Source organism: Chenopodium album, chromosome 3, assembly GCF_948465745.1.
Source record: "Chenopodium album chromosome 3, dcCheAlbu1.1, whole genome shotgun sequence".
In the NCBI taxonomy this organism is placed as follows: Eukaryota; Viridiplantae; Streptophyta; class Magnoliopsida; order Caryophyllales; family Amaranthaceae; genus Chenopodium; species Chenopodium album.
Window position 1 is genome coordinate 17994356 of NC_137836.1, and position 26526 is coordinate 18020881.

Genomic DNA, 26526 nt, shown 5'->3' on the forward strand with positions numbered 1-26526 from the left:
ATAGCACATGGCTGGTACTTTTAGTGATTTACAACTTGCCTCCGTGGTTGTGTATGTAACGGAAATATATAATGCTTTCACTTTTGATAACGGGGCCAAGGCAACCTGGAAACGACATTGATGTTTACCTTGAGCCCCTTATTGATGATTTGAGAAAGATGTGGGACGAAGGTGTTACCGTTTAGGATGCCCATAAGAACGAGATGTTTCTTTTGCGTGCTGCCCTTATGTGGACCATCAATGATTTTCCTGCATATGGCAATCTGTCCGGGTACAAGAACAAAGGGCATAAATCATGTCCCATTTGTATTGATGACACACCGAACGTGTACCTTGACCACTATGGCAAATATGTGTACGTGAGGACCCGAAGATTTCTTAGGCGCGATCACCCGTATCGTAAGCAGAAAAAGGCCTTTGATGGGAAAGTTGAGGAGGGGGTTGCGCCTAGGACATTGAGTGGAAAGGAGGTTTATGAGAGAGTGAAGGGTATTCCGTGTGTTTTTGGTAAAACAACAAAACCAATTGACCCACACGCTCTCTTTAAAAAGGAATCAATCTTTTAGAAGCTTGAGTACTGGAAAGAACATGATGTTAGACATTGTCTCGATGTGATGCATATAGAGAAGAATGTTTGTGATGCAATTCTGGGGACAATTATGAACATTCCTGGAAAAACGAAGGATGGCAAGAGTGCGCGGTTAGATTTGCAAGAGTGGGGTGTTCGTCCGGAGTTGTGGGTTCAAGCTAAGGTAGGGATGGAGAAGGTTAAGGAAAAGGGAAACGAAGATGGTGGTCAAAACCGTAAGGGGAAGCGAAAGGAAAAGGCCACGGGTATCGCAAAGAAGAAAGGTGATGGAAAAGGAAAGAACCAAAAGGTGTATTTACCTCCAGTTTGCTACACATTATCAAAGGAAGAAAAACGGAGGTTTTGTGCTTGTTTGTATGACATTAAGCTTCCATCTGGGTTCTCGTCAAACATGAAAAGGTTTGTTTCCTTAAATGGAGAATTGAAGTTGACAAGTATGAAATCCCATGATTGTCACATGATGATGCAAGTTTTCCTACCGATTGCACTTCGTGGTATTTTACCAAAGCACGTGAGAGAAGTTATAACAAGCCTCTGTGGGTTTTTCAATACTATCTGCAGCAAAGTTCTTGATCCCTTTACACTTGATGCTCTCCAGGCGAATGTTGTGGTAACTTTGTGCAAATTTGAGATGTTTTTCCCACCTTCACTTTTTGACATAATGGTGCATTTGATTCTGCATTTGGTTTGTGAGATTAAGTTGTGCGGTCAAGTATTTATGAGGTGGTGCTACCCTTTTGAACGACACATGGGTACACTGCAAGATAAAGTAAGAAATCCATCCCATCCGGAAGGCCGTATGATACAAGGAATTGTGTCCGAGGAGATTGGGAATTTCGTGGCAGAGTATGTTGCCGTTGCCGAACCTATTGGGCTTCCCACTTCCCGAAATAAAGGGAGACTTGATGTTCATGGCAAAATCGGGTCAAAAAGGATCTGGGCTGCTCGAGATCAAATCATGCAAGCTCACCTATTTGTGCTTCATCATATTGCGGAGGTTCACCCATATTTAGAAGAGAACATGGATAGTTTGCGTGTTGAATATCCATCAAAAGGGGAAAGAGCACTAATGCAGTTGCATTATAAGATGTTTGTGAAGTGGTTCCATGATCGTGTGATGCGTCAATTGATGAGACTGTGTCTGATACAATGAAGTGGCTAGATTATGGTCCAAAGGAAGATGTTCATTCATTTGAGGGATATGATATAAATGGGTACACATTTTAGACTGAAAGTCGGGATCAGAAATCCTCATCGACTCAAAATAGTGGTGTCACTCTTGTGGCTTCATCAAGAGATTTTGCAAGTGCGAAGGATACATCACCAGTTGACGCACTATTATCATACTATGGACGAATTTAGGAAATATGGGAACTAGATTACCGTGACTTCAAGGTTGGTCTATTCAAGTGTAAATGGGTCGATAATAATAGGCGCAACGTGAGAAATGATGACTTCACTCTTGTAGATCTTGGCCACTTGCGGGATAGTCTTGAACCATTCATCCTTGCATCTCAAGCTAGGCAAGTGTTCTATGTAACTGACCCGTCCGATCCAAAATGGTCCATGGTCCTGTCTGGAAAAAGGAGAATTTTAGGGGTTGGAGAGGTTGAGGACGAGGAAGAATATGATGCATTTGATGATTCTCCCCCTTTCACTGCTCCTACACTTGATGTAGCAACTGATGATGATGATGCTACTTATATTCGATCTGACCACAATGAGGGAATACACGAATGAGGTACTTTTATTAATGCATGTTTTATTTACTAAATATCTTATGCTCCAACAACCTTGTTTATTTCAGGAAGTGTTTTATTTTTTTGCATTTTCAAAGTATAAGCATGTAATATGAACTAAATATATGAATTGTTTAGAGGATTATATGTGAATTTGTTATGAAACCAAAGAAGTTGGGTAAGTGTTTGTCTTTCTTCGTGCCTCAGATTTGATTGTCATTAGTGATGACTAACAACATGCTTTGCTTGTTTACTGTAGGTGTGCACATATCATGGATCCTGATGAGAACCTTCATTCTGATGAGGATATGGATGGTGATGATGGTGACGAGTTGTATGATGTTAATAAGGAGACGGATATGGGGGAACCGGAAGACCAAGCTTATGACGAGTTGAGATTTGAACTGAATTAAACTGAACCAATTAGAGCTGAATTGAACTGAACTGAATTGATTGGAGCTGAGCTGAACTGAACTGAACTGAACTGAAGTGAAATGAACTGAGCTAAAATGAATATTTTATGAAAGAGGAAAATTAGGAGCTGAACTGAATTGAACTAATTGGAACTGAACTGAGCTAAACTGAACTGAACTGAACTGAAATAAAGTAAATGTGAACATGCCCTTCTAAATAGCGTAAAATTTGTTTTTTCTCTTTAATTTTGTATCATAAGAAGTATACATGTGATGATATGAGTACGTAAATGATATATATTTATTAATTATTATTGCAAAATAAAGTTATTGAATCAAAAGATTTTTAATTTGATTAAATATAATAATGTATAAAAGAATTCGACTTTCTCACCAATTTTTGTGTAGAGTATTGAAATATTCGACTCGCCTCATTAACATTTCGAGCCAATTTAAGCTCAATCTTTTTACACTTTTGATTAACCAAAAAGAAAAATAATGCATCTAAATTAAAATTTTCAAATATAGAAAGTAATATATAGTAAATTTATTTTTATTTATTTATTGTTTAATCACAATCCTTCTTGACTCTTCAAGAGCTCTAGACTCTCCATGGTCAAAATCAACAGTACCAAACCTACTCAACTCACCAATCATCATCGTGTTCGTAAAATTTAGCTAACAAATCTATGGCTAAATCATTCACTTTAGCACTACCACAATCACAGTCACAGAATCTGAATCAAATTCTAAATTCCCAACTTAATAATAAACACACAATTATCTCCCCATCATCATATTCATGGACCCGAATTTCCAGCTCAATATTCCGAAATCCCAATTGTATAAATATAACTAATAATAATGTCAATAACTATGTACATTATAGAAGATTCTCCAGTATTCTTGCGTCTCCAGTTTCTTCTATTTCTTATTGTTATTTTCCTCTTTACTCGAATTGCAATTCTCTTCGTTTTCCTTCTCTTTCTATACTTCCTTTGCGCCGATCTTGTTTATCTTCTCTTCGGTTTTCGATGATGTCTCAGAATGATGAACATGGCGCACCCATCAGTCAGGATTCTAACAAAACAGTAAGAATTTTTATTATAATTTCTTTCTTATTTATATTTATATAATTCCCAATTATTGTTTAAGGGTAATTTGTTGTTTAATTTGGTTGCTATTTGTAAAATTTTGATTTTTGTTGGTGTAATTTTCTGGGGTTTATCTGTAGATTTCTAATGTTGTTTCAATTCCCAGTTTTCGTTTAAGGATAATTTGTTGTTTAATTTGATTGCTCTTCGTAAAATTTTTATTTTTGTTGGTGTTATTTTCTTGATTTTTCTGTATATTTCTAATGTTGTAACAATTATATTTTTCTTTTATATGGTGGGTTATATTGAGATGATTTGGTACATAATTGATTTTTAATGTTGTAAATTTGATATGGTATTCAGAATTTTGGTGACTTAATTGTTATTATTTTCTTTCCTACCAGTGATTGATGTTTGTTGAATAATGATTTTTATAAGAACGTGTATTAATTGACTACAAACATTTGATAGCTAGGCAAGTTAGCTGAAACATTAGTTATCGATTGAAATGGCATGCTTTGTTTTCCTGATTTCCACTTATCTGAACGTAGTCTGATATGTAATACGAAGTAATGAGGAATGTTGATACTTAACTGATTTTTCAATTATGAATGTGTGGGACTATTAATAAATTCATTAAATTTACCCAATTTCTGAAGTGATCTTGCGCATTTAGAAATGTTTTAGGCCATCTGGTTGGAAATTATAAAAGTGGATCGAATTATTTTTCTTAAAATTTTCTGAATAAATTGAAATCCATTTCTTTTTGAGACTTAAGCTTTTTGTTGTTGTTTTGGGCAGGTAAGATGTATGATCAAGGGCCGAGTTCAAGGAGTGTTCTACAGAAATTGGACGATTGAGAATGCAAATCAATTGGGTTTGAAGGGTTGGGTGAGAAATAGGAGAGATGGGTCTGTGGAAGCTCTTTTTTCGGGCAAGGCTGAAGTCGTGGATGAGATGATGCAGCGTTGTCGCCGTGGACCACCTGATGCTATGGTTACTGCCCTTAATGTTGATCCTTCAAATGAGGATCCTGGATCAGGTTTTGAGCGCAAACCCACTATATGAACTTGACATCATAGAGTATGTTTTAGCTGTATACTTTAAGTAATAATCCCCCTTGCTTATGTATCTGCTCATTTAGGCTCGTAGTGCACAGGATTTATGAAATAATAACGTACTTTAGTTCATCTAATTGTAACTGTTTAAGTTCTATCGACATATTACTATGCCTTGTCTTTTAAATGGGATGTGTAATATGAATAATGAGATGTTAGAGTCAAGTCTTTCAATGTGAAAATGAAATGAAAATAAAGGAAGTATATATTGGGGTGTTGCTAGTCTTGCTACTTGCTATGAGCCTATGATAAAAGTCCTGTCTGCAACTGGGTGTTTTCACTGTTTTGCGCTGTCTTCAATTCAACAGAAGATATATTTCTTGTGTGAGTATACTGATATTCCACCCTACATGATGCAACATCATGGCTGGATTATACTTGGTATAAGATTGTGAGTTCGGCAATAAATATGTTTGTGTAAGAGGCCAATCATCCTGCATGTTATAAGCAGGCTGATTTAGGTCTTAGCTAACAAACTGACCTTCTGAAGCTTCAGTGTAGGGACTCCGTATGAAAAGATCTCAACGCGTAATAGTTTGTTAACCTGTTTTTTTCGATGGCCAGATATTAGTAGTTGTCTATCTCCATTCTATGCTTATCTTTTGTACATTTCTGTGTTGCTCTTCTCATTGGCCCTTCGAAATCCAAGCAAATAGCAAGTGTGAATGTTTGATCACCTATGATTCTGAGAACATTTAGCAAGATTCTTGGTGTCTGGCTGTGAATCTTGTTACTGCTTCACCACGTTACATTTATGGCATAATGCATTGTCACATGAGATTTTCGGTGTTTATCTCAAGCACTTGGCATTTCCGCAAGGACACTGTGCTCTTAGACTACCAAAAATAAATCTTTAACTTATGACATGGCTGAGTTCAGTCGTTGGATAAGTTTTTTAGTTCTTTGATGAGATTCATTAGTCATTACAGAATTAAGTCATGCCCAATATTTTGAGGTGTACCAGTTTCAAGTGATCTTGTGCTGAAACTGTTTAGTTGAATAGCCTTTGCAACATTCCATGTCTCAGTTTATGAATCCTCGGTTCCACTTCTGTCTTTGGCTGTCATGAATCAGTTGTTGACGCCTATGTTCGACTACTCTGGCTCTTCTTCTCAGCTTTCCTCCAGGATTTAGATATAATGGTGCTGCTTTTGAGTTAAAATTTCATTTTCTCATCATCCAACATCATTCTATTTCCACAACTCTTTTAATGTACCCTTAGATGATCTCAAGCGAGGGAGGGGACATACCAATTTGTCCCCATATTTTTTCTTAAATGATACTGTACCAATTTGCTATCGAAAATTTTCAATGTACTTATTTAGTTAACTATAAAAAATGAAATCAATTTGCTGTTGAATTTTTTTTAGAATATTGATGGTTAAAGATGTATATTTAAAATAGGCAAAATTGGCCTCAACACTCTGAAGTTTGGCGAAGGTGCACTGAGCACCTTCAACTTTACACAGTAGTTAAAACACCACAAAGTACAAATGCAGGAGTAGTGCGTGTCTTTAATGAAATTTTTCGACCAAAAAAGTTGCCTGAGAACGGAATCTATTATTTTAATTTATTATTTGCTCCCTCTTAATTTTTTTTTCTCCCTTTAATCCTAAAACTTAACCTCACGTGACACCCTCTTTCTTTTTTTTTTTCTTGAAACCTACGTGACCCTCTTCTTATCATCCAAGTTCTTCCCCAATTTGAAAACCCTCTTCTCATATTCTAGTTCTTCCCTAATTTGAAAACCCTAAAAAGTTTCGAATTGAAATTCTTCCCCAATTATTGAAGCATGAGCTCAACGCCAACCACTTCGTTTAGGAGGAAATCGAATTCTCGTGCAAATGTGAGGGTGTATTGTGGACATCGATTGCCTGCTGCAATTCGCACTGCGTGGAAGTTTAATGAAAATCAAGGGAAGCATTTCTATGGGTGTTCAAAGTGGAAGGCAATTGGAATTTGAAATGTCAGTGTTAATTTTTTTGATTTGGAATGGAATGAAGTAGATTCATTTGGAAATGCAGGTTGATGATTGCAAGTTTTTTGAGTGGATTGATAAGGAAGACTATGAACCTCGCGCAATTGAAGTAATTAATGGTTTAGCTGTAGATAATAAGATGATGGAAGCTGAATTGGAGCATCTGGAGAAAAACACAGGCACTCAAAAGCAAGCATATGAATATGGGGTAAAACTAAGAGCACTTAAAGATGAGAACAAGACATTGAAGCAACAACTCAAGGCTATGAGTGGAAGAGAAAGGGGCTATATTGTGGCAATCTGCATTTGTTGGATAAGCTTCTTTTTTTTTTTTTTTTTTTTGTGTAAGACTGTAGGTTGGTGAAGATGTAGTTAAATTAAGTAGGGTGGGTAGTAGTATATGAGAAGGTATAATAGTATGTTTTACAGTATTTGAATATGTAGTACTGTGATCGAAATTTGTGTGGGAAACCAAGATATACTCTTTTTAATTCATGAAATGAAATGAAAACAGGTTTTGTTTCATATCTTATTTGTTGTTATTGTATTGTGTGATAGTATAATAAAATAAGGACCAATAATGGTAAAACCAACATGTGTACTTTTATGCTTTTACAAGGACAAAAACTAATTGTTTTAGATCCGAACTTTGACTAGCCCAGTATCCCAAAAAATGTACATTCAAAATACCAACTCTAAACATTAAATCTGCCATGGCTGAAGTTTCAAGGTTGCTGAGCTGCTGTTGAAGCTTGTGTTCCCACTTCTCCACAGTCTGTTAGGATGGAGTTAGTTCCTTTTCTTGGTTTACCCCTCCCTCTATGTGGTTCTGAAGCTGCTTTTTGTCTTGCAAATGCAGATCTTGTGGTACGTGTATGTACAAAAGATGCAGAAGTGTTCCTGGCCGGTGTTCTTGTTGCTTTCTTGGTAGGAGCTGCAACAGTTGCAAATGCAGATTGGTTTTTATTTTCTTCCTCTTTTGCTTACCTGAAGAAAGAATTAGTTGTTAGTTGTAAGTAGTAGCTCTCAATAGTTATAGATAGTCATAGATAAGGTTGAAGATTACCTTTTGCAATTGGTTAGTTGGTGTACTATCACTTGGTTTGAGATGGAATTTTCTTTTGGTATGCATCTTTAACTTGCAGACACTACAACTCATTTTCAAACCATGCCTACTTAATTTGCATGGCTTTTCTTGTCTTTCATGGGGAGCTTTTTTCCTAGCCTTTCTTAGTCTTCCTGCTCCCATTTTTATCTCAGGTGGGTGCAATGGGAAAATTACATGTTCCCAGTGATTCTCTCCCCTTAGTGGTTTAATTGAACCACTATATGCTTCCAGATACTTTGCCTTAGTAAGCCTTGCATCTACATAATCCTCACATGGTACTCTTAGCCACTTACATGCTGCAATGGCATAACAACAAGGGAAACCATGTAGGTCCCACCGTCTGCATGTAAGTGCATGTCTTTAAATCTAAATTAACCACTAAAACTTCCATGTCATGAAGAACTTCACACTCTATTCTTCCAGATGCCAATACAGCGCAAAACATGGCATACTCTTTGTTTTTTTCAAGTCTTTTCCTTATTCTTGGATAGATTATGTCTTTATCTCTCTCCATTAGAGTTTTCTTCATGAATAACCTCTCCATCTAAGCCCTTCTTATGTCTTCAAGCATGTGTATTATTGGTTTAGATCTAGCTTCTAGTATCCACCCATTGAAGGTCTCTACTAGGTTATTTACCACTAGGTTGCACTTAGTGGCTATTCAGAATCCATATCTGCAAAAAGTTTGAGGGTTTTGTTTGATGAAGTCTTCTACAGCAGGAAAGATTGTTTTCATTTCTTCAAGAGCCTTTTCATGGCCTGCCTTGTTGTATGCATACACTGCCCTCTAGAACAGCTTCTTCAACTCATCACCTCCATGTTTCTTGTGCCATGGTGGGTATATGTGCCTTGCACATAGTCTGTGTTCCACAAGTGGAAACCAAAGCTTCACTGCTGCCAAGAGTTTTGTTTAGCATAGTTACACAAGTTGTTAGGGTAATATGTAAGGAAATTAAAGTTTTACATTGCCTTATGTTGATCAGAAATAACTTTGCTATCTTCTCCACCAAAGTCAGGTATATCATGTTTTAGTTTTTCTAAGAACCAAGACCATGAGTCATTATTTTCAGTCTCTACCACACCCCAAGCAACTGGAAACATTTGGTTGTTTCCATCACGACCAATTGCAGTTAGCAATTGCCCCCCCCCCCCAAGAAAGTTTTGAGAAAGCAACCATCAATGCATAACACCTTCCCGCAACTAGACATGTACCCTTCCTGTAGAGCTGGAAAGCTGATGTACAATCTGTTAAAAACATGATCACCATCCTTTTCTCTTTCAGTTGTCTGCAATTGCAACCTCATACCATCATCACTCTTTTTCAACTCAAACAGATAAGTGGCCAGCTGAGAGTAATGATCAAACAAGTTACCATGAAGTATCTTATGAGGAAGAGATTTAACTCTGTAGCAATTCCACTTTGAGAGTCTAACCCCAAACCTTTCCATCACATCTTTTTCCAACCTTTTCCTTGACTAGTTAGAATTGTCTCTGAATTTCTGCAAATACTTCTTAGCAAACCAACCAGCCTTAGCTTGCAAATTCTCATAATCAGCCCTGTTGCATGTGTGCTCTGGATTGAATGATTTCACAACAAAGGACTTATGCTCACCATCCTAATATACATACAACTTTCACTTACACCCACACTTGCACCTAGCTTCCATTTTCTTATTTTTCTCAACATTGTACCACCTGATGCTATACCCTGCATACACTGCGTTCAGGAGAGTGGAATTTAATTCCCACATGCCATACAAGCTTCTTAGAATCAGTGTTCTTATCCACGTACTACTTTGACTACATTGGTTGTTAGTTCTTGTAGTTCACCTTCACTATCTTCAACATCTAAGTTAGGGATTAAATCTTCATCTTCATCCTCATACTCACTCTCCCATCCACTTGATAATGGTATGCTTAACAACTCTTTTTCCCTGGAAATCCCAGCTTCTTAAGTGTTACTTGGAATTTTCTTGCTCTTTTTCAAATTGATAACTGACTGCTCATGTTTCTCATCATTAGAATTACTCTACTCCTGTTGGTAATCATCATCACATCCGTCATCATTGTCCTCCAGAGATTCAGCTGGACTTAGGTCAATTTCACCCTCACTACCAACCCAATCACAGTCCTTATACTCAACATCACCACCATCCTCATCATTAATTGCAAAATCATGATCACTTTCAGAGTTATAACCCTCACCTTCAGTGTCATACCAATCCTCTACATGTATGTACTCACATGACTGACCATCATCTCTCAAATCATCTAAATTATCTCCAACTCCATCAATTCCCAACTCATCAGCATTCTCTCCATTTCCACCAAAATCAAGAACACTGTCACCAACATCATTAGGTGTACTTAGATATTCAAGTCTAGACCTAATTTTGTCAAGCCCTTTCTGGTACAGGTTACTTGATTTGTTGTTTTCTTAATCCTACATGGTGGGTTGGCAGACTATGAGAAAGGTTTGGGTATAATTGGAGTTTTTTGTTTTCTGGGGCTAGTCCTAATTGGTGCTCTTGGTGGTGGTTTTTTTCCTAAATTAAGTGTTAGTAGATTGTGAGGAAGGGTTTGGGACTGCTGGGGTTTTTTGTTTTCTAGGGATAGTCCTAATTGGTTTTCTTAGTGAAAGTTTCTTCCTTTCAGTGGATTTTGGGATAGGCATTTTTGTATTTGTTTGACTGCTTGCCACAATTGGCACACTTGGTTTTGCTTAACTAGGGCCTTTAAGAAAGGTGACTTCTTCTGGTTCTTCCACCCCATGAATCACATACAATTCAACCATCCTATTCTCAAGACCCACTTTAACAAAATCTAACACTTCACTATCCTTCCACACTCTTACTAGACCTTTTTCCAAATCCAAACCAAGCAAAAGATAATACATACCACATGCAGTACTGTATTTTACCCCTTCCTCCTTCAACATGGCTAAAAATTCAAAGTAAATCACATAATCGGGATCAACATTATCCCAATAGTGCACTTCTCCCCCAATGTACTGCCAATCAGGAGTTAATATCCCTCCATGATTAAGTTTAATAGTAAACTTATCATTATCCATCACCTAACTCAATTTCGCAAAAATACATGGAATTACAACCAAATTAACAAAATTTATTCTATAATCAGCACGCATGATAGTACAATTAAACAATATAGCAACAAAAACACATCAACTACATAAATCAAGCACAATGCAGTAAAAAAAAAAAAAATAAAAAAATCAGACTTTTTCCACTACACATTTCACCAAATTAGTAAAAAAAAAAAAAAATTGATCCAATAATTCATTCACAAACCAAAATTCAGTGCGAAAAATGTAAAATTCTGAGTTAAGGTAACTTACAGTATCTGACAAAATCAAATTGCTCCCGCCGTTGATGATGTCTTCTGATGTTGAAGCTCTGCAAAAATGGAGGTTTTCAATTTGGGTTGGTGAGAAATTAATGATCAGAGAGGAATAAAAATGGAAGGTGAAAAGAAAGAAAGAGAGAGGGTGTCACATGAGGTTTAGTTTTAGGATTAAAGGGAGAAAAAAAAATTAAGAGTGAGCAAATAATAAATTAAAATAAAAGATTCCGTTCTCAGACAACTTTTTTGGTCGGAAAATTTCATTAAAGGCACACACTACACCTGCATCCGTACTTTGTGGTGTTTTAGCTACTTTGTAAAGTTGAGGGTGCTCAATGCACCTTCGCCAAACTTCAGAGTGTTGACGCCAATTTTGCCTTTAAAATATCTATTTGACCAATCATCTCTTGCATATTATATTCCATTGAACTGTATCAAATACTCCACTTGAATAAAAAAAGAAAAAAAGAATACATACTACAGAGCCTAACCTAGTATTATTATTTCCCTCCTCACATGATTGATCGTTCACCCCTCCTACTATGCTCATACTTTTGTTTAATTTGTTCAACTCAACATAATATTACGAATTGGTAAAGTGTTGCAATTATAAAAACAAAGAGAGTATCTCATCTATTCTACCCATAACATTCCTAAATCATATCCTTAGACATTATAATAGATTTTAATTAGTAACAAGAATTTAACCAACAAGGCTAAAACAAGAAAAAAAATTTGTGAAAAGTAAACAGCCAAAAATACCAAATAAAAACTTAGATGATCATGAATCACATCAATGTGCTTGAAAAATGTCTACAACTGCAAACAACAATTGAAGAGTCGTATGGATAATACTCTGGAAACAAAATAGATATGACACAGTACTTTTTTCTTCAGATGAACAAGAATGTCAATGGAAAGATCAATAAGAAAACAAATAAACGAATTTGTTAAATTTGGAAACAATATGAAATGGGCCTGGGCAATCCGAATAAGGAGGAGGAGAGTTTGGTCCACAAATAAGGCTTTGGAGCTTCCATACTAAAACCAATTGGCAATAGTAGGAGGTAGTAGGAGGTACTCCTCTACCTTATAAAGTGAAATCATCTCTCCTCTTTCTCCAATGTAGGACACTCATTGGTGGGTTACAATGGGTTTCAACACTCCTCACTTATGAATGTCCTCAGAACTTCATAGCTAACTGGATAAGGCCAGATTAATAATCCTCTTAGGGGCTGGACATCCTGTCGAGGTAAATCTTTATCCAGTAGCGATTAAATACCCAGTTTAGAAGAGACCCACAACCTGGGCTCTGATACCATGTTAAATTTGGAAACAATATGAAATGGGCCTGGGCAATCCGAATAAGGAGGAGAGTTTGGTCCACAAACAAGGCTTTGGAGCTTCCATACTAAAACCAATTGGCAATAATAGGAGGTACTCTTCTACCTTATAAAGTGAAATCATCTTTCCTCTTTCTCCAATATGGGACACTCATAAGTGGGTTACAATGGGTTTCAACAGAATCTAGAATATCATATTCCACTAGATTCAATTCCCACAATGGATGTGTCAAGTAAAGTATAGCCTCAAGTTTGTATTAGTTTAGTCCTTTATAAGGATAATACAAGCCTAAAATCATATTATCACGGTTATTTAGATGGCAACGGACCAAAATTAAAGATCCCATTGTTTCTAGGATGAGCCTGAACTTCGCCTGCACATCTACTAGCATATCAGACATACATATGCCTCTATTAAAAAGCAATCTACACCAAAAAACTTTCAGGTTCACACTTCAATGCCTCAAGCTACCAAAACAATTTGATGTGTCAAGTGCACTGCCTCAACAAAAAGGGCTATGAAAAACTTTGCAAAACTGTGTTGCAGGAATAGCAGCTGGGGCCTTCTTTGTCTTAGCATGAAGCCTTTCCATAAATGCTGGGTTGGCTTTAAGCCTTTGTTTGACATACGACGTTCGAGCCTCCTCTACCAATGCATTAGCTTTACCAGCATCTTCAATAATATTAAGCAACGTTCTCAGGCAATCCTTCCTATTCTCTTCACGATGTTCAAACCTGAAAGCAAAATAGTCTTCTAATGAGATATGTTCCCAGACATGCAAGGAAGATCCAATTCAAAGGGCAGCTAACTATTTTGTGAGCAACATGAAGAAATCGGATATAATGTGACTTGTAACCCACAGAAACAGATCACAAAAATATGATTGAAACAATGTCGTTCACTTCTGTTATTAGATAGTACAATAGCAACCAAATGTTGAGCAATTGACAGAAGGCAAAAACTAGGCAAGCCTAGCACAAAAGACATATCAGCAAGCAGTGAACCAGCAAAACAATCATCAACAGATTTAATCACCACAATGCTCCAAAATAAAGGAAAAGGAAATTAAAATTGGAATTATACATAAAACCCAAGTTTCACCCATATTCTTAAACTAATTGTGAGTTTCGTCCCAGGTTTTTTGAGTGCTTCTCAAATAGTCTCATGTATTGTTTTTAAGTTTTGTTTCTTTTCATTCTTTGATGTGATAACACTTAGGCCATAAAGGATTGGGAGTAATAAATAAAGGGAGTAATAAAAGTCAAACTACGAGAAGCATAAGTGATTAGAGGTGACATTATAGGATAAAGGGTTTACTAATGAAATAAGGCAGTTGTGACATGAAGAAAGTAGAGAAATGGAGGAATTGTTACCTTCATAATGAGGGTAATAGTTACCCACCCTTCCATCAGGATAATTATTACCACAAAATGAGGGTATTAGTTCCTTTTTCTCCAACTCTCAATCTCTCACCACACCAAAACTACTCAATTTAATAATCCTTCTTACAATTACACATCACTATCTCATCTTTCCTTACATTCACTTTTAGTTTCTTTAATTTGACTTTTAAAAACTTAGTAATGCATCACTCTCAATCCAAGCATATTCATGTAAATAACACTTAGAAGTATACAAGTACATCAAAAATGTTTCCCTAAAACAAAAAATACTTCCTGGGATGTTTTTGTATGTGTTTAGAGTACAAGATTACACTACGCTACTAATCATATTAATTAGCCCAGCAGTGCTACTGCTCGGTGTTCCAGTACACATATTCCCAATAATTCACAGGAGGGCCAAATATTAGGTCAAAGGGCTTGTAATTAATCAAGATGGGTTAAATTTAAGATTACTATAAACCCTTCCAAAAGAACAAAAGCCTTCTACCTAAATACGGATACACTAATACTAAATTACTAATCATCCAAAAAAAAAAAAAAAAAAAAAAAAAAAAAAAAAAGAGTAAAATTTTTTTACCAAACAAAGACGAGTTAGCTGGGCTCTCAACCTCTACAAGTCCACACTGCTTCATATGATCATATCTAGGGCATCTGGCATCAATCCAATCAAATTCACCAATAGGTGAAAGGCTTTACACACAACTAATTTTCCATTCAAGTTAAGTCAAGGTGATGCTAACCACATTATGTAGTGACTGTTTAATTCTACATTCTTTCCACCAGTCAGACTCCTAAGACAATGTCAATATACAGAAAGCATACATAGATTAACTATTTATTGTTGAATCTTCAATTTCATAGAAAGTAGTATACAAGTACTTGTTAGTAATCAATGTTGTCTCCTTGCTATTTCACTTCACACTTTTCTGCCCAACATGATTTCATTTAAGGCTAAAGATATAACAGACCAAATTCGAAATACTTTAATAATTTCAGAACACAAAATGCACTTAAAGTCTACGTGTTGTAGGACTATAGTTTGGCAATTTTAATTATAAAAACTACAGAGATTTATCTCAAGCTTACCTCTCACTTATGATTGTTAGCTCGTCTTTTCCAGGATGGTATCGTTTCCCTACTATTTCCCTCAAACGACGAAACTGATATTTTGAAAGTCCAAGCTCCTTCACTGTCACTGATAATTTTACCTTTCTGTTTTTAGGATGCCAAGCGTCACCACCTGGTGCAAATACCACTCGTGTATGCCATCTAAGGACTGGACCCACACCTGGTGGATCATCAGACTTCTTTTTGTCAACCTGCTCAGTCCCCTCATCGGATTGTGGAGCTCCCTCTGCCTCCACCTTCTCTATATACTCAGCTACAATCTGATCTTCAAACTCCTTGAAGTGCTGATATGCTTCCTCTGGTTCAAGCTCCTGTCTTTCACACTTATCTCCCAACTCATCGAACTTTGCTTGGACTTTCTGCTTCATGTCGTCTGAAATAATCCGTTTACATTCATTGTTTAATAAATGGAGACTTAGCATTGAAAATAAATCATATTCTATCACTTAAATTCGTCTGTTAACAGCAAGGATATATAAGTAGTAAATTAGTGATAGAAAACAAATAAATAGATTAAGAAATTGTAAGACATCATTGCTGATAAGAAACTAGCAATAAATGAAAGATTATGGATATATACCTGGGAGGAGCTTGTCCCAATCGTGCATATCCTCCAAAATCTCCTCACACTCCCTCATGTCCTTAGCAAATCCTTTTTCAGTTGCTTCCTTGATGATGGCATTCCACTTTTTGTCATCCATGTTAAAATATTCATCCTCCATCATCCTTTTGACAACTATATCCTTGGCATTGTACAAGTCAGGAATATCATCATCTGTTTTATGACCGTCCTCAAAATCCGACTCAACTTCTTCGTCAACTACATCATCTATTGGACTGAATCGGAGATCCTCTGTTATTTCGTCGTCAGTTTCTTCATGCTTCCCTATTAACCTCCTCGCCAATATGGCTTCAAAGACCGATGAAAGCGCTTCTTCATCACCATTCATGTACTTTTCTATCCTCGTTTTCAGCTCTAAATTCAAACAATTATTCATTATCAGAATCATCGTCTAAAATACACAAGGGAAACAACTCAAAACATCTTAAAATTACCATCCATTTACATTAAATCAAAAGGTACCTTGATTAAGGTTTTTTATTTTTTTTTTAACAAAAATTAAGGATTGTTCGATGCCAGTAACTTCAATTACATTTAACTAAAGATTACATAACAAATTGAAACCAGATATTCAACTCAATGAAAATCAAAATCTCACATTTTCACCATTAACAAGAATTTGAACTATCTAAGATCCAAAAAATAAATACCAATAAATTAAAACAACTATACAACTAATCTATAATACATCAAATACCCAAAAACAGTAAAACCCCAATAAAATCAAGACAAAAGGGGTGAATAAAAAACCTTCATTACTGAAATCTTCGACATCAGTGGTGGGATCCTGAACCTGGGGTTGAACCAAGCTGATTTCAGGAGGAGAAGGTTTAGGGTTTTGGTCAGAAGAATCACCTTCAGAAGAGAAAAATCTGCGAGAAAAAGAATGAGAAATTGGGGGTAAGATTACATTTTGAATTGATGGGATTTGTTTGGAAGAAATTGAAGGAGAAGATAGAAAGTTTCGAGTGTAGAGTGAAGCATTTCTTAGAAGAGCTCTTTTCATGGCTTCTTCAGCTGATTCAGTCTCTCTTCTGCTAGAGTTACAGTTTTTCAGGGTTTAGGCTTGATTTAGTGAAAGTAAAACGATGTGCAAAATGCTAAAATGGCTTTCTTTGGTTTAGTTGAGTTGGGTTTTTTGTTTCGAATGAAAGTATGGCTTTTATAATTGGGCCTATCAAGTGTAGGAGATTGGGGATGGCACATAGGTAATGTCGTAATGATTGTATTTGGGGTGATACTTAGGGCCTGTTCCGATTGACTGAACTCAGCTGAACTGAACTGAACTCAGTTGAACTGAACTGAACTTATTAATTAGTGATTTTTAACGACGGATTAGTGATCTTTGATTATTTATTGATTATTTATTACTATACATATGTGTATATACAAATATACATATTAAAATATTTACGAAAAATATACTATATAATTATAATTATAAAATGTATGGAAAATATATTATAAAATGTATGGAAAATATATTAAAAACTTGAAACTTCTAAACATTTTAAACACATATACTATTTATTATTATTATTATTATTTATTGATGATTATTATTATTTATTGATTATTATTATTAGTATTATTATTTCAATTATTATTGTTGTTGTTATTATTATTATTATTATTATTATTATTATTATTATTATTATTATTATTATTATTATTATTATTATTATTATTATTATTATTATTATTATTATTATTGTTTTTGTTGTTGTTGTCGTTGTAATAAGAGCTTAAAAGAATGAAATTTGGCTTTATATCATTAGCAATATCATTAGACATAAATTAAGAGTTGAGCTGAACTGAACTGAACTAAACTGAACTGAACTGAACTTAGCTGAACTGAACTGAACTGAACTGAACTGAATTTCAACGGAACAGAACAGACCCTTAGGGGTGGTGGCAGTGCAGTTTGGTGTGAAATAGTGGTGTCAAATCAGGTACCCAGATGGAGTTTGATTAGCTCATAATGGGTCGGGGTGTTTGGATTGGGTACTGACGGGTCAATTTATCCTAAAAAACCAAATCAAGTCGAATCAAGCTTAATTATATTAGAGTCAAAGGTGGGTCAAGATATGATTAGGTAGAAATCGAATTCGGGTCAAGTCGAATTCGGATCGAGTCATATCGAGTTCAATTAAGCTTGAATTCATATTTAATTGAGTTTATTTGGGTCAAAATGGATTTAATAAACTTTGAATCAGCTCATTTCGAATTCGGTTATATCTCAGTTCAAATCAATCATGTAATCTATAATATAATTACAGAGTCGTTTTGATGAGAGTGCTCCAAAATCCAAATGCTCAACTCTCATGCATTTAAGTTGTTTTTTTTAAAAAAAAAACAAAAAAAATAACTACCAATCCCACTATTTTTTTTTTTTTTTTTTTTTTTAAATCAATAACTATCCATTCACTATTTCTTTTTGGTTTTTTTTTTCTTTTTTTTTTTCAAGGGACTACAACTAACATTTCACTTTGTGGTTTTTTTTTTTTTGGGTACGTTGTATAACATATGACATGCATAAGCACGAGTATACTTTTATCAACAATTCACTATAGCACTCAAAACCCCCAACATTTCACTTTTTTTTAGAAAAATTTGCAAATTGCAGCCATTTAAAGTTCGTATTTTGCAAATTACAGTCATTTAAATTTATTTTTTTTGCAAATTGCAGCCCAAAAGTTTGTAAAAAATTGCAAATTGCAGCCCAATTCAACTTTTTCATCGGTTAACATGTCAAAAAAAATCTTTGTTTAAGGTTTTAGAGGTCATTTTAGTGCTTAGGGGACCGAATTGAGTTCGGAATTAGCAAAATAATAATTTAAGTGTCTCATGTTTATAGTTTCCTACAAATCGATATATTTTTGTTACGCAAAACGAGGCACTTATGTTATTTTTTTTTTTAATTTCGAGCTCAATTTGGACCCTTAAGGGCTAAAATGGCCCCTAAAACCTTAGCCGAAGATTTTTCGACATGTAAATCGATGTAAAAGTTGAATTGGGCTACAATTTACAATTTATACGAACTATTGGGCTGCAATTTGCAAAAAAAAAAAATAAATAAATAAATAAATGACTGCAATTTGCAAAATATGAACTTTAAATGGCTGCAATTTGCAAATTTTCTTTTTTTTTAAAACACTACTTACTATCATTTCACTTTGTTTCACGAGTATTTTTTTTTGTACATAGTATAATATATGTCATGCATTAGCACGAGTATACAGTTCCTTTATCGACAATTCACTATAGTACTCTAAATCTCCAACCTTATATGCAATTTTTTTAGGGACTACCCTCCAAACATTTTCCACTTCTTTAATCATAAATGTACAACACGTTTTTGTGCAACTGGCCTTAGCGAATAACTACTTGCAACAGAACAAAGTATGTAACTCCTAGAGCAAGACACTAACCCATATGACACTAACCGAGTAACATGAGTAACCCCTATAACATTGAATGGGTAACCTCTATAACTTTAAAAAAGTAAACCCCATAATAGCATTGCGTGGCCACCGACATAAAAGAGTAAGATTCTGTTTTTGACCTTCAAAGCAAAGCATAGAATATCATATTTCAGCATAGCATAGCACAGCACAGTAGGTGTCAGCACATTATTAATACGTTTATTAATACTCAGTACAACAGAGCTAATTAGGGTTCAACAAAACCGACCATTACAGCTCAAGTCTAAATTACAACATCAAAATCAACTTTCCATATTTTAAATATAATTTTTCTTATATATCCCGTGCATTTTGCACGGGCTCACTCTAGTTTTAAACTCATTATAGAGCTATTTTCTATACAAGTATTTTATTATCTTTCAATCCTATCAACCCCATTTTTAATTGTTAGTAGAATTTTTCTCTTCTACTAACAATTAAACATAACCCCCATTAACTACACTTTATATTCAAAACCCCATGGTCTCCACTATAATAAAAGAAATCGTTAACTAATTAACTCATAAGTTTTGGGTCAGGTTAGTAAGGTTGCGGGTAGTTTTGAATCGGGTAAAAAAAAGGCCGGGTAAAATGAGGTATTTTTGGGTATAAATGGTTTTGGGTAGATTTCGTTTTGGGTTAAATCGAATCCAGGTCTTGAATTGTCGGGTTTTATTGGTTTCAGATAAATAATGAGTCGATACCAAGTTGGGTTTGGATCGTAAAGTTCCGGGTAAAATAGATTTCAAGTTAACTTTGGATTGATTCCGGATCGAATTTGGAGGAAAACCTTTTGGGTTCAACCAGTTCAAAAACAGTTCGGTTTCAGGTAAACCTTTTGGGTCAGGTAAGTTTTTGACACCCCTAGTGTGAAACTACACTTCTAACCAAATCGCATCGTAAAATACGCTTTGGTGTGGTGCAACTTGCGGTTTAATCGTACCTTTTAAAAATTATAATTATTTTCTTAAAAACAAAACTTTTGATTTATTTCGATATTATTAATTTATAATTCAAATATATTAGTCAAAGATTAGCTCTTATATTTTTGTTCTTTTACCTTTAATTAGCTATTAGTCAAAGATAAGCTCATATATTATAGTTCTTTTATATTTTTTTAATAAAAATATAGTATAAAAACTGCAAATCGCATCAAAGTCTGGTTTTGGAACTGCACCAAACCACAAATCGCGATTCATTTTCAAAAACCGTACGACAACTTTCAAACTGCAAACCACACAAATTACAATTCAGTGCGTTGTCTAAACCTCACTCTATGGAACCATTGTCAAAATCGCAATGCAAATCGTGTGATCCTACGATCCCATTTTAGCCAAACAATTCGGATTGGATGTAGAATCGCAGAGTAAGCATGATCGTTGTAGGACCGGTCAGGATCGCACAGGATCGGGTGGGATCGGACTATCCTGTTTTTCACTTAAATTATTATTGGATTGTACAGGATCAGTCAGGATTGGAAAGAATTGCGCAAGATCGGTCGGAATCAAGTAGGATCATACAATCTTACTTTTTACTTATTATTAAAATGAGCCTAAAGCAATCAAACTTTTCTCTAAGCTAAGAAAATTACTATCTAACTACTAAAATTATAAATTTTACCAATTTTATGGCTTAAAAAATGTTATCTAATTATGTAGCAACCTTATTATTACCTTTTATTTTATCAATATTGTAGAATCTTACTGTAATGCCCCGTATTTTTAAACCCGTTTTATGAATTATAATTATGTTTTGACTTGAATACCTCATATTTATTAGGAAAATAATAATAATACATATTACTATGCTCTAAAGTGACTCAAAAGAATTTTATTTAGTTTTTTTTTTTATGAAAATCATTAAGTTAAAATTATGTTTTATAAAATATTTTGATATGCAAGCCAGGAATTCAGTAGCCAAAAATAAGATTTTTCTACTTTGTGTGCATCCTTCTCTAAGTCAACAGAAAGACCAAAGTCAATACTTCTTCTGTAAGCATGACCAAAGTCTATTTCATTAGTCTCCAAGTCAACATAAAAGACCAAAGTCAATACTTCTTCTATAAGCATGAACTTGGTCACCAAGTTTTTACATCATACTTGACCTCTAAATTGTTGACATCAATAACATGACTAAAGTCATAAACTTCCTCTACAAGGTTGAATACTTGACCCCCAAGTTGTTGACATCATACATGATGTCAATAGAGTTCTCAAACTCTACAAATAGATACCAAAGTTCAGCCATTTTATGCCAAACTCTCATCTTGCTCTCAAAGCTCCATCCTTCTTTTCTTCTTTCTTTCTTCTTATGTCTTTCATTTTCTTATTAGTTCATCCCGTATATGTTCCAAGCCATTTTTCAACCACTTTTGACCATTTTTAGCCTTTTGTTATTGAGACAAAGGTGTTGCTCTTGAAAATTCCTTGAGGTTAGACTCAAGAATCACCCGATTCGGAGTTATATACTATGAGATATGACCTCTGCAAGATATGTCTTCTTCTTTCTAACGTGAACCTTCCTGTGAGCTTTGCTACTTTATATTATTTTGGAGTAAGTCTTCCGAAAACTAATTTTTATTTTCAATTTATGATTTTTATCAAGTTTCATATTTGATGCTTATTTAAAATACTCCATATAATGTTTATTTAAGTGATAATTCGTGGTTGTAAATCTAGGTGGAATAGTTGTAAAAATCAAGGTACATACTCATGGTTAATTAGATCTTTAAATATGTGATTTTATACAAATGTGTTTTGTATTTTGAATGATGAACTATATTTGAGTATTGAACAAGGATTTATGAATATTTATGAAATAAATATTGTGAAATGTTTTATAGTTTGATCTTTGGAAATAATTTCAATGTTCTAAAAAGTTGTTTATACACATACTTGAATTCAAATTCATTTTAAAGAACAAATGATATTGAAATCCCATAGATGGGAATTGGAAGGTTGATTTATCAAAGATATATATTGGATTTTTATGACTCCCACAATTCGGATATAAAATTGAAGACTATGAGTTATGTATGACCTAGTATTTCCCCTTGATAGCACTATGTAAGGAGTCCCTACTAGCTTGGAAGGTGTGCACACTTAGGTGAAAACATGGTTTACGAAAAACATTGATATTCCATTTCTATTAATCTATTTTGGGAAAGTCATTGGTTTTGAAATGTTGATAGTTTTCGAAATTCTTCTAAACATTTCTCTCTTTTTTTTTTTTAAAAAAAAAAAAACTTCTAAACATTTCTAAATGTGAGATTTTTATTTATGGAAGGTTTGAATAATTATTATATACAAATGCTAAATCTTACGAAAACATATTTAATTAAATAACTTGATTTTACATTTTTACGTATCTAGCATTGGTATGTACTTAGCGTTTTTGTTAATACGTATTTCTCTTTTTGGCTTGGCCCTACTTATCATTATGATAAGTAGATAGGTGATGATGACTCGGCGTGATCTAAATGTGGCATTGGGGATGAAGGACAATAATCATGTAGTCTAGGTTTCATGGTTGACGTTTTGTATGAAGAGTTCTCATGTGTTTCAATTATGAAAGCTATTATCAATATTATTATTAATATATAATAGTTAAGTATGTATTTCTTCCGCTGCAAGCCTCTTTTTTGAAAATCCTTACATAATCACGTGGCGATAATGCTCCTAAGTTACTCTCTTAATCAGGTTTTGTAATCATTATTATTGGAGCTAGAGTTATTTGGGGGTGTTATACTTACGATTCTACGATTCAATTTTACTAATTCGATCCTACTCCTCTCATCGATCCAAAATAAGATCTCGATCTTGATAACCTTGCTTGGAACCACTAATTTAGTTATCGGGTTTTAGGGTAGAATCATTATATTGATTAACAGTTTAACCATGTAATTTGATGTGTTAAGCATTTATTTACAAATAAGCCATTTTATGTACATTTCAATTACGTATATCAAGGTGACAAAAATAGAGATGTAAGAAGTTAACCGACCCGAAACTTTAACTCGAACCCGATGCTGCCATGTTATCAACTTGATCTAAATTTAACTTGACTTGTCACGCACTAACCAATCTAACCTGACTTGTATTCAACTCGACTCAAATTCAACCTATACATCCTTTATCTTATATAGTTACATTACTTACAACCTTACATAAATGCTACTTTCTAAATATGATTCTACTCCACGACATGTTATCAACCTAATCCAAATTTAACTCGCCTTGTTACGCACTAACCAATCTAACCTGACTTGTATTCAACTCGACTCAAATTCAACCTAGACATCCTTTATCTTATATGGGAATATTACGTACAATCTTACATAAATGCTCCTTTCTAAATATGTTTCTACTCCATGACATGTTTGATATGTCCATTTTATATAGTGTTTTACCCCCGTCCCTTGGTCGTTATTAGTAGTGTTTTTGGCTCTTTCGGGCCACTTTTATAACTAATTTGTGTGTTCTAGTGTTTTCGTAGTTTTAGTTGTATTTTACAGGAAATTGCACTCTTGGAGCATTTTCCCGGGCTTTATGGATCAACTACGGAAGCTAGAAGGACGCGACCACTTTTGGAGCCCAGGATCGGTGAGAGCCGGTGATTAAGGGCTCGGTAATTGGGATCCCGAGGCATTTGGACCAAGTATTCGAGACCCGAGAGGAAATCCGGATTGGGCCGAGAAATCTAGCCCAATCGAAGTCCAAGCCTCAAGGGGAGCAAAGACCCGATCGGGCAACCTCTAGCCCGATCGGGCGCGACAAACCATAGTGCTGTGCATGCTAAGGCGCGCCCGATCGTGCGAGCATCTAGCACGATCGGGCGATGCTGCTTGGGAAGAACGCGAAGAAAAAGGCGCGCCCGATCGGGCGGCCCTTCGCCCGATCGGGCGCGCGTTTTTAGAAGACCTGATGATGTTTAGTTTTAATTCTTGTTTTAGAAAACGTTTAAATACGATTTTGTACGGAGAGGATCTTCTTTCTTAGACTTTCTCTCTCTACTTAGGATCTTTTCTCTCTCTTAACTCTTCTCTCAACTCTTGTTCTTGATTATTTCCATTATTACAGATTAGTTTGGTAACGATTTCTCTTCTCTTAATCTTATTTCCCTTCATCATGACTTATTTTATTGCTTTGATTTGTTTAGTTCTTAATATGTGTGAGTAGTTTTATTTCTAGGGTTTATGGGGATCTATAAATAATATGAAGGGGTAAATTGTTGTTGTTAATTATCAATGCTAGATTAATTTCCTATTGATTGATTTAATGCTCCGTGACTAGATTTGCGCAGATCTTTTATGCATGAGTTTAACAATATTGATTCAAGATTCGATAGATGAGAATTAATGTTTAGGTCTAGTTTTAATAGGCAGATCAATTTATAAATGGTTAAGTCGAGAATCGAGAGATGAGATTTAATACCAGTAAATTAATTGTGTGATTGTAATACGTAGCGAAAGCCCTTTACAATCTGGTTAATTGATGCATTGATGATTGACTATTATTAATTATTGGTATTGCGTGATAATTTCTTATTGAATTGTTTTAACGTTTTACAATTGCGGCTTGTAAAAGTATAGCAATATTGAATTGATAAATCGAGCAGATGTTAATTTGATATTAAAGGCTATTTTCAATAAGAACTTAGATCTAGTAAATTGCGAAAGCCTGTTAGATCTTTGTTGATTAATAAATTGCGAGAGCCTGATAATCGTGTTATTTATGCAATGTCAATGATTGATTACTATGTTTTACCCCGGAGTATTATTTATTGGTGACCCTATGCCCTAGATCCTTTTATATATTATTTTCTCCCTACTCTTAATCTTCGTAGTTTAGTTTCCTTTGATTACAATATATTGGTTACTTTATAATCTGGATTATATTAATTAATTAGGAATAGAAAGACTCGTTTCTTTGTGGATTCGACCCTACTTCCCTATCTACGTTAGTTAGAGGATTTAGGTATTTACTTTTGATTAGGGGATACGACTTTACCCTGTCAAAATTTGGCGCCATTGCCGGGGAAACGGTTTTATTTTTATTTCTGATTGTTTTTGTAGTCTAGATTATTTCCTTCTTTGTCTCAGAGAGCGTTATTTCTCTGAGACAAATCTCATATTTGCTTCTAGTTTTTTTTTATGCCCAGGTGTTCCAGATCAGGTTACATCCCATTCGATCCTGAGATCGAATGTTCCTTCCATAGACAGAAAAATCTCTACAAGCAAATCCTGGCGGATTCTGGTGATAATAACAATAATCACCGAAATCCTCCAACTGGTTCTAGCGATTCAGAGACATCATCAGACGCGGAATCAGAGATGACGGCTCCAAAGAAGCTGAGTGATTATTCACAACCAAAGCTTACGGATTTTCCACATCTCACCCCTACTCCGGCTCTTGATGGGGTTCAATTTGAAATCAAACCTCAATTTATAACGATGATAGAGAGGAAGAAATTTAGTGGAGCCAGGGGTGAGGACCCGAATCTTCACATTGCCGACTATTGTCAATATTGCAACACCATCAGGCAAGCCGGGGTCACTCAAGACCAAATCAGGGAGATTCTCTTCCCCTTCTCTTTAACTGGAAAAGCTAAATTGTGGTTTAATGGCTTAAATAGAACTACACTTGGTATAACTGACTGGGAAACTCTTGTTTTGAATTTCTATAACAAGTATTATCCTGCAGAGAGAACAGCAGTACTACGGAGTGCGATCCAGAACTTTGCCCAAGAAGCCGATGAATCTTTATATGAGGCTTGGGAGAGGTTCAAGGACTTACAAAGAGAATGCCCTCACCATAATTTAGCGCAATGGCAGTTAATCCAAGCCTTTTATAACGGCATTGGAAATTCCTCTAGAATAATTTTAGACTCTGCAGCTAGTGGGAGATTCATGAATCTTAATGTTGATGATACAGGTCAGGTTATTGAAGATATGGCGATACACAATTCCCAATATAGGAATCCTAGAGGATTTGCTAACAAGGGGAAGCATAGTGTCGACTCTGTATCCTTTTTGCAAGCTCAACTAACCTCTATTTGCCAAAAATTAGATAATCTGAGCACTGCTAATGTAGCTAATGTTTCTGCGATTAATAATAATTCTAACGAAGCTTTCTGTGAAAATTGTGGTATTGTAGGTCATTGGG

The 26526-nt window shown here is 35.0% G+C and overlaps 2 protein-coding genes, 1 long non-coding RNA gene and 1 other non-coding gene across 4 annotated transcripts; 2 read left to right on the forward strand and 2 right to left on the reverse strand.

The window, feature by feature from the left end:
- Window positions 1-3330: 3330 nt before the first annotated feature.
- LOC145612255 (uncharacterized) lies at window positions 3331-6608 on the forward strand. The gene is made up of 3 exons (XM_081667636.1): window positions 3331-3832; window positions 4637-4877; window positions 6028-6608. Exons 1-3 carry the CDS (start codon window positions 3431-3433, stop codon window positions 6111-6113), a joined length of 729 nt encoding a protein of 242 aa, XP_081523762.1. The 5' UTR covers window positions 3331-3430; the 3' UTR covers window positions 6114-6608.
- A 6364-nt stretch (window positions 6609-12972) lies between these two features.
- Window positions 12973-16988, reverse strand: LOC145612266 (uncharacterized). The gene is made up of 4 exons (XM_081667646.1): window positions 16650-16988; window positions 15858-16253; window positions 15236-15650; window positions 12973-13480 (listed from the first exon to the last, which is right to left on the reverse strand). The coding sequence occupies exons 1-4, from the start codon at window positions 16903-16905 to the stop codon at window positions 13249-13251; spliced, it is 1299 nt and encodes a 432-aa protein (XP_081523772.1). The 5' UTR covers window positions 16906-16988; the 3' UTR covers window positions 12973-13248.
- Window positions 16989-21628: 4640 nt separating this feature from the next.
- LOC145612277 (uncharacterized) lies at window positions 21629-22994 on the forward strand. Its single transcript, XR_014106564.1, has 2 exons — window positions 21629-21916; window positions 22813-22994. It is a non-coding gene; the product is annotated as an uncharacterized LOC145612277 (long non-coding RNA).
- Window positions 22995-26075: 3081 nt separating this feature from the next.
- Window positions 26076-26182, reverse strand: LOC145625755 (small nucleolar RNA R71). Its single transcript, XR_014110660.1, has one exon. It is a non-coding gene; the product is annotated as a small nucleolar RNA R71 (small nucleolar RNA).
- Between the last annotated feature and the right edge of the window lie 344 nt (window positions 26183-26526).

Bases quoted from the DNA above. Each gene is read 5' to 3' on its own strand.
- LOC145612255 (XM_081667636.1), top strand. From the start codon at position 3,431: ATGGCTAAATCATTCACTTTAGCACTACCACAATCACAGTCACAGAAT. The intron at 3,833-4,636 runs GTAAGAATTTTT...TGTTTTGGGCAG, and splicing joins GTCAGGATTCTAACAAAACA to GTAAGATGTATGATCAAGGG. The intron at 4,878-6,027 runs GTTTTGAGCGCA...GTCATGAATCAG, and splicing joins AAATGAGGATCCTGGATCAG to TTGTTGACGCCTATGTTCGA.
- LOC145612266 (XM_081667646.1), bottom strand. From the start codon at position 16,905: ATGAAAAGAGCTCTTCTAAGAAATGCTTCACTCTACACTCGAAACTTT. The intron at 15,651-15,857 runs GTATATATCCAT...GGATTATTTCAG, and splicing joins TTGGGACAAGCTCCTCCCAG to ACGACATGAAGCAGAAAGTC. The intron at 13,481-15,235 runs GTAAGCTTGAGA...TTTTGCTTTCAG, and splicing joins CTAACAATCATAAGTGAGAG to GTTTGAACATCGTGAAGAGA.